General features: G+C 33.6%; 1 protein-coding gene across 1 annotated transcript; it reads right to left on the bottom strand.

The window, feature by feature from the left end:
- Positions 1–226: 226 nt before the first annotated feature.
- Positions 227–14377, bottom strand: LOC125654508 (traB domain-containing protein-like). Its single transcript, XM_048884471.2, has 9 exons — positions 14299–14377; positions 13767–13871; positions 13206–13417; positions 12407–12547; positions 8926–9036; positions 7913–8052; positions 5339–5511; positions 3864–3966; positions 227–2824 (listed from the first exon to the last, which is right to left on the bottom strand). The coding sequence occupies exons 1-9, from the start codon at positions 14327–14329 to the stop codon at positions 2704–2706; spliced, it is 1137 nt and encodes a 378-aa protein (XP_048740428.1). The 5' UTR covers positions 14330–14377; the 3' UTR covers positions 227–2703.
- Positions 14378–15574: the final 1197 nt, after the last annotated feature.

Below are 15574 nucleotides of genomic sequence, written 5' to 3'. Positions count from 1 at the left end.
ATTAATTTCACAGTTTTTGGTAAAGGGCTGTTTATCATATATGCATGAAGATTAATTTGATGGTTTTTGGCTACATCCCTTGATCCATAGATGTTATACGCCAAATTTGATAGAAATTGGTTTAGCCGTACCAAAGAAGAAACTTAAAATGTTGAAAAGTTTACACCCAACACACAGCTAACCAGTGTCAGGTGACCCAAAAATACACAAAAACAATACGAGAAAATGAGCTTGATCAAACTTTATATTTAGGTTTTTACGATATTAAATAGAAAAGATAACAGCATCCCCTTTCTCCATATACTGATATGGCGACATCACTTTGTAAGCATAGGTTAAACATGGATAATTATTCCCACACCATAACACTCACTTCAAGAATATGTCATGTTTCTAACGCAATTTCAAATAAAATTAGTACATAATGATAATGTCAACATCTTATATTGCTTAAAACAGAAAACTGACCAGTAGAGCCCCATGCCCACTGAAGTATGTGTGTATAAAAGCAACCACAAATGAAGATTCCTTCATGTAGCACTGCAAGATGTATAGAATCTGTACTATTGTAACTAAGCTGTGTAATTCAACTAAACATCGATACCCAACTGATTAAATATGGTTAACATTTTAAGATCACTAATAAACATTTCAACAGTAAAACATGTTCCAACCACTTCAATCTGAATTTTCACTTATTATTGATTGTATCTTGTTTAACGTCCCAAAAATTACGAGAGATGAATTCAAACAAAAGCTAGATATAATTGTGATGGCTAGCATCACAAAAAGGGCCTTCCTTTGTGGCATTATCTACAGGAAACTCAAACTTGATCTGTAACTCACTGATGTAAGTCCATGTATAAATTTTTAATTCAATAGCTGCAGAGACAACCAAAAAAAGTCCAGAAAACTGATAAATCCCTGAAATATGCTTAGTTCAAGGTACATAACTCTTTTAAAAACAGGTCTACAAAGGTGAAAACCCAAATTCAAACTTGATCTGTAGCCCATTGATATAAGTTCATGTGTAAATTTTTTATTCAATAGCTGGAGGGGTAGCCAAAATTAAAAGTCCAGAAAATCGTCAATGCACATTTAGGCTGATCACTATGGCACTCAAGCCTATAGGTGGGGCCCTAGAGAACAATTCCAATGAGAAACATATCCCTCCCTTACCTAACCATTCAAGTATTCAGTATGACCCTGCCTGCTAGACTTCCTCCCTTACCTTACCATTCAAGTATTCAGTATGACCCTGCCTGCTAGACTTAAATCATCCTGAACTGTCTTTTGATCATGATCATTATAGTTACAAGTATGTGTCAAGAAACAGCATCCTAGAGCACACACAAAATTCAACAAAGGGGAGTGCACTGATCATTATATCTCAAAGATAGCCCACTGTCCCCAAACTTTGACTTAATGAAAAAAACCACACAAAGTCCTTCATATGAATAATTATTAGGACAGTTTAGTGTCTGTAACCAGATGAATGTCTTTCAAATTATTACAAATACGTGTACCTCTGTAGTTATAAAAAATCTCTAAGTCATCAGACACCCTTTGTGTGGAAATTAGACATATTTAAATCATTAAGGATACCCTGTGTGGTAACCGTAAGTCAAGATCTCAAAATTATTACCAATACCATGTGTGCGGTGATCAAGGATATGTAGCTCTGTGTGGTAATCAACATGATTAAAGATATGGAACATATTACAGATATCTTCTGCTTGGTAATTACAGATATTTTACTTATTATAGACACCCTGTGTCTTGAATGGTTAGTTGATATATAAAGTATGAATATTTTTTCTTTTTTTTCAGTTTCAGTGTCATAGTGTCCTTGAACTTTGACAATGGCTGAATCTCTTTATCCAAACATAATACATATTTTATGAAACTTTAAACAAATTCATGCTGCTCGCCAACATGCTGTTGTAGAAACTTAACATCATACAATTATTGACATTTTCTTGGTCAATACATTATGCCTCAGCTAGCTTTGGAGTACAGTAATATTCCCCCTGACTGGAGTGAGTCATCTGAACAATTAATCATGCCTTTCTAGTTGCAGATAACTTTAATAATAAAACTTAATACCAATTTCAAAGGTTTTGACTCCCCTGCCCCTCCCAAAAGAAAAACCAAATTTGCGAACAGAGAGATTGCACTGATTACCACAGGGTACCCACAGATTCTAACAGCCCTAGGACTAAACAACAAGTCACCGACTACTGACATATAAAAAAAATACACTTTTCATATATCTTCAAATCCAGAGTTTTAACATGTTTAAAAGTTAATATGCTTAAATGATACAAAATTGACTAGAAATATGCCATTCATTATATTAAATGAATTATATTCTGACAGATAAAAAGCTTCATGATCAGGAACAACCTGTAATAAATAATTATATACATACTGTAAATGTAGCCCTTCATATATACCTGACTATATACCTGTATATATTGTATATATGTCTACCAAATATGGTTAAATAAATGATTCGGAAATATGGATATATGGAATAACAGATGCATCCGGGTAAGATTCAGCAGAACATTTTCAACAATTGATGCAAACAACCTTTATCATAAAAGAGGAATTCCTTCCATTCAGTGCTAGCTTCTGTTGTCTCATCTTCCTTGATGGTATAAATGTCTTTTGAGAGTATTCCTATGGGATTCTGATTTGTCAAGTCAACAGAGGCAGAGCAACTCGGTAAACTTTGTAACATCCGTAACACAGTGCACCGTAAAATGTGCATCGGAAAACATACTTCATCAACTTTCTGAATTTGGAAACCTCTGGAGTTCTGAAGAAAAAAAAAGAGTTTTCATCTCATCAGTTCAAATGATAGACAAAGAATTTTTGTATATTAAAAGGCCCATGGGCCTTAATGGTCACACAATTCCAAAGACAAATCTTTACAAGTACATGTACTTAGGAAATGTTGCATATTAATGGTACAATGACTGCATCTTCCACCTCCAAACAACAGAATGAGCTTAAGCTTTTGTGAGTGACCATCGCACATTATCTGGTCATAAGCCACCATTATGCCAGGTTCTAATGTCTCTTAACTACGACGATGTTGCCTTATTTAAAGATTCAAAATGGAAGGGATGGACAGAAGAATGTAGAAAGACAATATAATCCCCTAAAACATCTATAATATGTTTGCCCTGATCATTGATGCTCAATACTAAATGGCCGTGAACTTTCAGAGTTTATTATGCTCAAATATTTTTAAACAGTATGATGGCGGACAACCATTAATCACATAAGGTCACCTGAGTAAATCGGGAGACAGTGTTAGTGTGAGATACGACCTTCCTACCAGCCCTGGCTAGCGGGCTAACTCAATCAGCAAGTATTGCACCGTCATGCCTGAGGTCCCCAGTTTGATTCACTGCAGAGGCAACAAAGTCTGTTACATTTGGTTAACCCACTAGCCAGAGATAGTAGGAAGGTCATATGTCTAAAACTACCACAATAATAGAAGCAAATTGTGGGTGTATACATGGGCACTAGCAGGTTTTCTGAAATCAATCAACTTAAACATATCAGTTTGATTGTTTTACAATGAACATACTTTGGGTTTTGTGTACACCTATAATCTTGTGGACTTGCATGTATAGACCATAAGTGAACTAATGAAATTGTACTAGATATGTACAAAAAACAACATAAACAAAACTGCTAAAAAGGAAGATTACTGCTCAATTCTAAACATAGTAAGTTTCCATAACTTTCTCAAGGTCAGCTAAATACATAAATGCATCAACTTGTTTTCAAAATAATTTCATTTTGCTATGTAATGTATGAGTAAATTAACAAATGGTGATCCTTACATCATTATTTCGTTGATGTCGTATTTTTCTGTTTCCCAGTTGGCTTTAATTCCTCCTACATGACCTATTCCCACCACCCCCACTACCACTGAGGGGATGTAACCTGTAAAAAAACAAACCACTGCCAAGTCAACTTAATGAATGAATTTGTATGATTTATACATAAATATACAAAATTCATACATGCATTTTTTGAATTCATAATACATGTAATTATAATCTACAGAATCTACAACACACAACACAACAGTCTCAAGTTATAAAACACCACAGTGCAAAAATACAGCTTTACACATAATGATGTTATGTTCACTTTATACATAAATAAAGCATGAAAAAATACACAATTACTTACAAACATTTTTTCTACATGTATATGAAAACTCTGATCTGCTGTAAGTTTTTAAAGGAAAAGGCAACTCTAACCACATTGTTGCTTTTAGGAATGAAGTATTACTTACTGATATCGTAATTGACAGTCTTTAACAACAAGAATCCTTGCTTAACAATTAAATCAATATTAATCTATCATCTATTTTAAATTACCCGCCGCTAAGAGAGCAACCATCGAAGTTTAATTTATGACGTCACACCGTCTATTCCGGTTTATTTCATCAGCAGCACTGTAAACATGACAAGCCACGAACAGTGAAGTTTGGAGCCATATAGATTTGAGCTCGTTCTTTCGCAAGAAGAAATTAAGAAAAAAAGACATTCAATCGAGTTGCAGACCAGGCAGACGGTACACGTTTCATCATACAAATGTCTCGAACATCAACTTGTCATCACGCAAATGATGGATCCACAGTTTACGTAGTCTTTTCTTTTCAAATGACGTGGTTGGATCAGGAATTTTGAAAAAATACTTTTTTCACATCTCCCCTTCGCATTAGAGAAATTAACAGCTTGTCAGGAAGGCATCAACCTATCTATTCGTAAAATCTACCACATGCACATCTTTCATGATCTTAGAATCTCATCAAAACTGGAACAGACGGTGTGACATCAAAATTATTGATTTTTGTTGTCTTGAATACAAAAGAGTTCCACATCATGGCAGCCACTATAGAAAGCGGGAATTTCACTTTTTAACGTTTTCAAATTAGTACTGAAGCTTATCTAGGCCGTACATATGCATATCAACAGAAAAGTACATGTATGACAAATTTTTATCATATAATTAATCCTACCATTTGTCAGTTTATGAGTGACTCGGGTGACCTAGCTATGAATAAATTTCATAATTTGAAAACACATGACTACCAGTATATGAATTGCTAATGTGCTTCATGAAGTATGCCGGTATAAAATATCGCAGATCATGCCCTAATGTACCAATGTGTCTTTAAAAAATGAAATCTATTTCTTAATCATCATAAACTTGAATAAATCAGCATACATAACAAAAAAGAACAATAGAAGCTGTGAACACCCTAAGATATGACAAAAAAGCATTGTCTCATAAGTCTGAATACCTTTGGGTTCACTTGGAGCTCTGATTGGCTCAGCAGCCATTTTTAATGAGTGTGCTAAGAAAGTGTCCCGCTCCTCAATGACCACCTGGCTAAGGCCCGGAAACTCTGTTGTCATCTCAGCAAGTAGCTGCTCTAACATATCTTTACCTTTGAATTTTTCTACATCTTCTTTACTAAAATTTAAAACAATTTTGATTACTGTTTATAAGTCAAATTGTGGTTGTTAAAATTGTGTTTATGAAATATGGAATTCATTTCTTACTAGAATAAAAAAAAATTATTAATACCATTAAATGAAAAATCAGTTAAAGCTGTATGACCCGATGTTCATGTATTATTTTTTGTGCATTATTACTTTAAAGCAGAACAATTATTTTATAAAGTTATTAACTTTCCCTTAATTACATGCTTGAAAGCATCTGCATGTAAAAGAAAACAGTGAGAATATTATTTAGAAAGTAAATAATTGTGGTACATATATAAATCATCCCATAATAGACGTCTATAAATAGACCCATGCGCATCAGGGGAATCCCAACATGATGTATTAACTCGTCTAGTTTTAAGGCTGAAAGAGCGTAAAACAACAATATTTTCATTTCTATTAAACTTATGGTACGGTACTGTTGTAACAAAATACACAGCTTTACACAGATAAGACCACCGCTGATCTGAAATTTGAACTGGTCACGTGACTATCACTTGAAATGGCAGAGTGACGTGGTTATTTGTAAACACCGATTTAAAATCAAATAATTTGGGTTGAAACAGGTGAAATAATGTATGATATGTCATACAGCCTCATAACTACATACGTGCTATGATTTAACAGCGTTTTTACGAGATGGAAAAAAAATATTGTAATTAAGTAAAATGTGAAGAAAAAAATCTTGATCTAAAATGGGCAATAGCTAAGTTCTAGTGAAATTTATCAAGCTTATAAGCATGTTAAAATCAAATTGCTCCAGCATATTCTGAATAAGAGCAATGCCAATCTCATTATAATTAGATATGAGCGGATCTAATATCTAATTTTGATTAGATTGGAGCAATGCAAACAGCACAATATGCCAGTCCAGTGTATTCAGAATACAGTTGCAATCAATGAAAATATTAACATTCAAATAAACCATTATTTGGTCCAACTTCGGTACTTTTTTCTAACATGGATTAGTATTACAGTGTCATAAAATGTTAATTCTACGAAGGCAAATTGTTGAACATCAATTTGGAAGAAATACTTCACTCTAATAAAGTAAAACTTGGAAACAAAATCATTATTGTTCATGGTATACTTGGCATCAACACCATGGGGAACATGTGCACCGAGTTTGATGATTCTAGTATTATTAGAGTAATACTGTTTTTTCCTTCATGACTACATGAAAGTATGACTTTGACCTTGAGAAATTACAGGCTGGTTTATAAGCAATATGCCTTATAGGCAAGGACTTACATATTGTAAGAGACAAATAAGCAAATTTGTGGATCAAGACCCCGATTTACAGACTTAGCCCCTAATTTAATGGAATGCATCTGATTCACAGCTCAGTAGCCATAATATCAACCATCATTATTTATATTATTTAGTCATTTCCAGCATCTAAAGCATAGAGCATGCACTTACATGTAAACCGTGACAATCATTATCTAGCATATAAATTACATTTATTTATTTGATTCAGAAATTTCATACAGGATATATCCTATTTTGATCTCAGCCAATGTTATAATTGAACATAGGTATCATACATGCAGGTATATGTTCACTTCACAGCAGTGTCAATGACTCACACATATAAAATAGTAATAAATCTATCAACCGACAGATGGTGTCACAGAAATAAAAACATGATAAGGAGTTTTATATTCTACGGGTTGTTGTGATTACCTTGCATAACAGCTCTTCTCGTTTATGACTTTCAGCAATATTGATTAAGCTCCATGACCATAAACTGAGAAAATACTTCAGTCAAACTTTCAAATTAGTGTACTTCATGAAAAATTGATATTTATAAGTCAATAAAATTCACTTTGAGATTATATTTTGAATTTGATTCAAAATGCAATAAAGTATTTGTGTGATTTTAACAAGCCATATGTATTTACAAAATTTTATTTTTGACTTAAGTCTGTTCTCTGTTTATAGTTATGGAACCAGGTCGTTCTCTATAAGTATAAGTAAGTCAAGTTCTCTCTTTCAAAACAATATCATGGTCCATCTAAGAAGAAAAGTGTTTGACCTTGACAAATTGGTGGCCTTAATAAATTGATTGCTCTAGTTCACGTTATCTCAAAAGTTACAACATAATCTTAATCACGACGGACACTGGTTTGATAAAAGAAGAAACCCATGGCTTTAACGCTCATCTACATGTAGGTCATCTTTTTCCACAAGATATTGGAACCAACATGCACTGAAACCCATGCTGCAGCCTCAAACTTGAACCAAAGTTCATAAATTAACAATGTACAATAACTGAGGATGTAATTTTGATAGGCAGCAGCATGGCAATAAGAGAAAGAGAGCATTTGGCTACCAAAATCATTTTTTTCAATTCCTCAAACTCCTACCTAATAGGTTCATCAAAGTTCCATGCATGCCAGATGAATTTTATGAGCTGCCAGACGGAGAGTAGTGAAAAAGCTCTTTGTAGCGTGATCTGAATGGGGCGGTCACCCAGATGTAGCTTACAGCGGGGAATCTTTTGTGCCTGTAGAAATTAAAAATTACAGTACACAACTTCAATACCACTTTCCATCATCAGACTTGACTGCAATGATTGAGAACACACAAGTGTTAAACTGAGCAAACAAAGGATTATCATATACATAATGTAGATGTCAAATCGATATCTGATAAATCTACACAAAAATAGTCCAGCCTCAAATTAAGCACAATTTCTTACAGTTTTCCTACTGGATTATCAAGTACAGTTAAAAAGAATAATTATATAAGAAATGATATGATGATCTGAATTTTTATTATATACCCATCAATGTATCGTTCTTTGATACTGTGGATTTCATAGCGTGTGATCCGGTCTTCCGGATCACCACACTGTGGTTTTCTGATTCCGTATCAGTATCCTCTGAAACTGATGCCATCACAATGACGTCACAATGCATCAACGCAACGTTTTTTTGCTTAAAATATTGGCCGTGTCACAAACAAAACTGCATACACAAAACATAATTTCACTGTATGTCTGTATTTTTGATCATTTGGATTACATTTAGTATCATATAAATGTGGATTTAAAAAGCATAGGGGGTATATAATAAATTTATCATTACTACAGTAACTTGATTCGGAGAGTTGGATCACGTCTCGTTGACAGGCGCGGATCATCAGATCAAACTTGACACTTCGCGTCTCATGTGATCTGATGATCCGCGCCTGTCAACTCGACGTGATCCGACTCTTCGGATCAAGTTACTGTAGTAATAATATATATATATCCGATTGGACGAAATGCCTGAAAATTAGAACTGTACTATGCAAAATGGTTTAGGGCAGGACACTGAAACAATACAATGTCACAGAAAACTATCACTATCATTGGCTAATTTCCTCCACCACCCACCTCTTGGTAGGCCCGTCTGAATTCCCCTCCTGGGGCCATCCCCAGTTCTTTGGTTAAACGAGCTGACATGTTCAGCAGCATCAGATTGAACAATCCTTGTACAACGCCATTCTGTCAAAGAAATCATTGTTTGATATAAACAATATAACACCATTCTGTCATAGAAATCATTGTTTGGTATAAACAATATAACACCATTCTGTCATAGAAATCATTGTTTGATATAAACAATATAACACCATTCTGTCATAGAAATCATTGTTTGATATAAACAATATAACACCATTCTGTCAGAGAAATCATTGTTTGATATAAACAATATAACACCATTCTGTCATAGAAATCATTGTTTGATATAAACAATATAACACCATTCTGTCAGAGAAATCATTGTTTGATATAAACAATACAACACCATTCTGTCATACAAATCATTGTTTGATATAAACAATATAACACCATTCTGTCATAGAAATCATTGTTTGATATAAACAATATAACACCATTCTGTCAGAGAAATCATTGTTTGATATAAACAATACAACACCATTCTGTCATACAAATCATTGTTTGATATAAACAATACAACACCATTCTGTCATAGAAATCATTGTTTGATATAAACAATACAAATGTAGCAATAACGAATATAAATATCACTGTGGTCTGTGATAGCATTGCTCTATATCAACAAATTCAAAAAATGAAAAATGAAAATGATTCTTACATTGTCAGTCACCCAACACAAGGGGCACAAGAACTACATCTGTACTTCCAAAACAAACAAGATGTACTGTGAGCAATGCTCACTAAGAATACCCCCCGCTTACCCCAATCTCCCAAAGAGTGTTGTTAATAGGTATAAATTACCTCTTTCCTGAGTGTAAAAATATGGTATGCATTTGTAGAAGAAAATGGAAGATATAGTCCGAACACAAATCCATGGCATAAACCTATAATTTTGACCTTGAGATCAAAGGTCAAGGTCATAAAAAGGTCATGAATGTACATGACACATCGTCTCATGGTGATACACTCATGTGTCAAATATGGTATGCCTATGTCAAAGAACAAAGAAGTTATGGCCTGGACACGAATCCATTGTAAAAAAAAAAACCTTTAATTTTGACCTTGAGGTCAGGGATCAAGGTCATATAGAGGTCATGAAGGTACATGACACATCGTCTCATGGTGATACACTCATGTGTCAAATATGGTATGCCTATGTCAAAGAACAAAGAAGTTATGGCCCGGACACGAATCCATTATAAAACCTTTAATTTTGACCTTGAGGTCAAGGTCATATGGAGGTCATGAAGGTACATGACACATCGTCTCATGGTGATACATTCATGTGTCAAATATGGTATGCCTATGTCAAAGAACAAAGAAGTTATGGCCCGGACACGAATCCATTGTAAAAAACCTTTAATTTTGACCTTGAGGTCAAGGGTCAAGGTCATATGGAGGTCATGAAGGTACATGACACATCGTCTCATGGTGATACACTCATGTGTCAAATATGGTATGCCTATGTCAAAGAACAAAGAAGTTATGGCCCGGACACGAATCCATTGTAAAAAACCTTTAATTTTGACCTTGAGGTCAAGGGTCAAGGTCATATAGAGGTCATGAAGGTACTTGACACATCGTCTCATGGTGATCTACCTGTGTGCCAAATATGGTATGCCTATGTCAAAGAACAAAGAAGTTATGGCCCGGACACAAATCTGCACAGACAGACAGACGGACAGACGGACGTCCGGACAGACAGAGTGATTCCTATATACCCCCCAGAACTTCGTTCGGGGGGTATAACAACAATAAAAATGATTTCTTGAATATTGATTTGGATTTCAGAAAATTAGCATCAAGTCTCAAATGATTTTTGAATACTGATATGAACTATTGCAGGACTGTGACTGAATTCCTCAGAAATCAGAGGAAAACTGGTCAAAAAGGGAGGAAAACACCTCATCCTACCTGAAAAATATCATTTTCTGTCACTTTAGATCAAAGCCATAGTGTTTCATTTTTTTTTTTAAATTGAGCCAATCAGAGGATTTCCTCTGAGAAGAGGAAAAATCACACCCCTGCAATTGTAAACTCTCTGAACAATATGTACATAAAATCTCTACATTCAACTACAATAAGGCCCCACATAAAAATTTTCATTGTTTGGAATTGAGGCTTGGGGATTTTCAGACCCAGGAGAGAGGAAGGAAAATATCTTTTTTATAAGTTCTAAAGTCATTTCACAATTTATCAAAGTCCCCCCATAGTGTTGAGAAAAACAATTGTAATTTTTAAAATCGCCAGCTTTGATGGCCATGTGTCACTGTTATGAATTCATTTAAATTTAAACCTTTTGATTTCTGCAATAGAAAGATTGACAAAATAATGCAGACTCTCCAATTCATAATTTCTTCATAGGGACTCTTCTTTAGTTTAAACAACATTTATTCGTAAATAATTCAATAATAATGTTTACAAACAATGTCTTATACATGAAAGAGATTGAGAAACAAGCCAAAAGGCTTATTTTAATCTCGCTCTAACAAGTGGGACATAAATTTCAAGCAAGCATATATTCTATATTGGCCTAATATACACATATTGACCAATTTATTGCAAAAATATATTAAAATATCAAACAAAGTTTAACTTTAAAAAAAAAAGGGAATTGAATTATTGAGTATATTTATTACGAATATTTTACATAAGTTAGTTTTAAAAAACCTGGATACTCTGGATTTGCTTTAAGGTATTCCATGTATAATGAAAGGTTAATGAACAATTTTGAAGGATTTAGATCAACAGAAAAGTTTTTTGTTAAATAATGATGAAAGTGAAGCAGATGAAATTCACATGACTGTTAAATGATTAGAAGCTGACCTTTTTGCACTTAAGACTTTTTGGAAGAGTTGTCTGCCCTTTGTAGAAATAAGAAAAATCTAATTTTCTAAACATGTGTATGGTCAATGACTAATTTTATTTCATATATTCATAAAAAGAAAGAATATGTAACTTTCTACCAAGAGATAATTATGAAAATGTAATTTGTTTATAAAATATTGTAATAAAACATGCTTTTCCCATATACTTCAATGTTAAATTCTAGGTGAAATAAATCAGGCAGTAAACAAGATTAAAACAATTCCTATGGTGGATTATTTTTATTTGATGGACCCTTCAAAATGATACCATGATTACAAATATTCCATTATCCATTTATTAGATATGAAATATGGTCATTATACATTGAATACCTTAAGCTGAAAATGCTCCTAGTAGCATGCATACAGTGAACACACTTGTATTTGAATTAACTGCTTTCATTTCCCATATAATATACAGAGATAACAAATAACTCATTTGATACAACACATTATATTTATGATGAAGATCACTCACAAATCAGACATCCATGACACTTTGCTATACATGTCCCATTGTATAAGGACTGTGTGGGGGTACATACCTGATTGATGGAAGCTTTTACTTTTTGAAAATTCATGTCCTGTGCTTCACGCAGCACCGTGTCTTCATCTAGATGGAGTATTTTAATTCTGTCCATACAAAGCTCCACAGATACGACATCAGGCTGAGTGGCTAGTATGACCTGTGAATGACACATTGTTCACAGGATAAGTAGCTTGTATAACCTTGTAAATGACACATTGTTCACAGGATAACAAGCTTGTATGTCTCATAAATAAGCTGAGTGACTTGTATGACCTGTGACTGACACCATGTACAAGTTTTGATAATCAAGTAAAGTCAAGGTCATTGAAGTCGCTTGACCTTGATACTAGTTTGTAGGCTTCATCATCAAATCATCAATGTTGAAGATCCCATATCTCTATCAGTCCAGGTTCTAAAGTTAGATAAGTTTTTATGATCAATATCAGAAGTCAAGGTCTCTGGAGTTTGTTGACCTCGATAAAAATTTTTGGTTGCTATCATCCACTTATCATTGCTGAAAATTCTAAGACTGCATCTATGATATTTCTCAAGTTATATCTGTTGAAATATGGAATCAAATTATTTTCTCTACAGTTCTATGACATGTAAGACCCCACCCCCATTTATTTCTTTTACCAATGGAGACATTTAAAGATAGTGAATTCAGTATAATAAACAATTGCTGTATGTTCGATCCAATTTTCAAATCATTAAACCACCCATGAAATATCTCATCATCATTACAGTACTTTCAAGTGCATATAATCATCATATTCCCCCTTATCATGCAGTAAACTGACAAAGAAGTAATTTACTTTGCTGACATCATTTAGACTTTCAGCACTGAAGTGAGCTGTCCCTACAAGGTAAACTTTGCTGCCATGTTTAGTTTCTAGTATGCTGCAGGTTTCCGGGAGGTCTGGGTTCTCCTCCCTGTGTCTTACAGGGTAGGGGTCCACGTTATCCTCCGTGTCAGTCTCCTCCCCACTGATTGTGTCATATGATTCATCATGTACACTCCACTCATCTAAACAATATCAAAATGAAAGGAACCAAAGGATGCTGTGAAACAATATCTAAACAGTAAGACATTCAACTAAAACTATACACTATACATGCCCTGTTTACAGGAGCACTAAAAATGTACTATCCGGAATAAATGTCAAGTTTTATAGTAACAATAGATCAATGCTAAATTATTCAAATACTTGACTAAGTTTGGATTTACACAAGATATGTACATTTAATTGGAATTATGCATGTGCATGTTAAAAGTTTTTGCACACATTCGTTTATGCATATAAAATGTAATGAAGGTGTGCAATCAGCTAAATGAATAGCCTTGAACTGTAATACACGCACATATGGTTACTAACCCTCCAGTTCAGATAAGGGATCTTCTTTTACACTATCCTTAATTCCTTTTAGAACTGGAATTTCATCTTCGTGTTTCTCATCATTACCACCCTTTTCATCTTTGGCTGAAACAGCAAGGATAAAAATTGCAGTCATTACTCGTGTTAATTACTTCGTCACGTAGATCCGGGACGGCCCTGTTCTAGCAAACAGTTAAATACCAACAGCTGAAGTTAAAAACATGAAATTGAAGAAACGTCTAGGCCTGTCTTCCTCAATTGTCAATCAATACAAAGTAAACATTTATAGCATTTATTTCGCTTTTATTTTACTATCAATATATATCGGTGTATGAACTGGATTTTCCATCGGCTAAATGCATGATGCAAGTTGATGAACATCATCTCAATATGGGACAATGACATTTATTTTACAAAATCTTTTCCTGTTATCGAACATCTCGAATGTAAAGATTAGTTAATTTCCTTCTTATTTAAATTGTTTAAATCAAAAACATGTTTGACATTATGGAAATATACGTTAAATTCTCACGTGGAGTTTTCTCTTGCTGTTCGTCATTCATAATGTGCAATGTGTTTGTGTACACATTTATTCATGACGTAGAACGTTATATATTAAATATCTCGATCCCGATCCCGATGGAATTTTATCGAATCACAATTTTCAGCACATTGATGTATACATTTTTAAATATACATTGTACCTTATCACAAGTTACTGTTTTTTTGTTGTTATAATAGGGACCATATTGGAAATAAGCACCCGTGCTTTCATTGGTTATCCTTAAACTTATGTAAATTAATGCAAAGATATATAATCATTTGTGATAATTATTATATATTCATTTAATTTCAACTTCTAGCTCTAGAAATTGCATAATATTTCAAGATCATACTAGAATTGGATACATGTATCTATATTTCATTGTTCATATCACCCTCTGTTATACATAATTGATTTTAACCTAACTTTATATAGATCTCTCTCTCTCTCTCTCTCTCTCTCTCTCTCTCTCTCTCTCTCCTCCATCCATCCAGATATCCATCTATATATCTCTAACCCGATTGGCACAAGACACTTATGGAGCGCCAACTTAAAATAAACTCAAATAATTGAAGATAAGATCAGATCAATTCGATTATTGCTCTCATGAATTGAATCAATGTGAGTTTTACAAACCGCATAGATCTACATGTTCTGTATACTAAGCGTATGATCAACGTGAACACCTAATATAAATTCTATTCCAATTCTTATATACATCTCTAATTGACAACCAGTCAGTGAACCAAACTTTGTATTAACGGACTCTGGTGTAAAAATAACGGATGAAGTATTTTTTTTCGAAAAAGTGAGGGGAAATTTCTAATGATGGACTATCTGACAATGCAACCTCATACAATACCGTCAGTCAAAGTTTTACATTGTCCAGAAGTTTGTTGTCAGCGAAACTGTGAAAAGTGCAAAAAATACGTTGAATCCTAATTAACCTATGACAAGTAGTCCACTCAATTATATTATACATCGAATATAAATAAAATTGTTACATAAATCCACACAATTATATTATACATCGAATATAAATAAAATTGTTACATAACTCATCGCTTTTTAAAGTAATACGGTGCCATATATATATATATATATATATATATATATATATATATATATATATATAAATTGAGTATATATATAAATCAATTTATGTAGCTCCGTGAGGCCACGTCGAGCACTCTAGAAGATTATATCGGAGATTTATCCCACTATATATATATATATAATTCAATAAAAAAAAGCAGGAAAATAT

The sequence above is a fragment of the Ostrea edulis genome, chromosome 7 (assembly GCF_947568905.1).
Source record: "Ostrea edulis chromosome 7, xbOstEdul1.1, whole genome shotgun sequence".
Classification (NCBI taxonomy): domain Eukaryota; kingdom Metazoa; phylum Mollusca; class Bivalvia; order Ostreida; family Ostreidae; genus Ostrea; species Ostrea edulis.
This window is presented reverse-complemented; position numbering and strand designations above follow the sequence as displayed.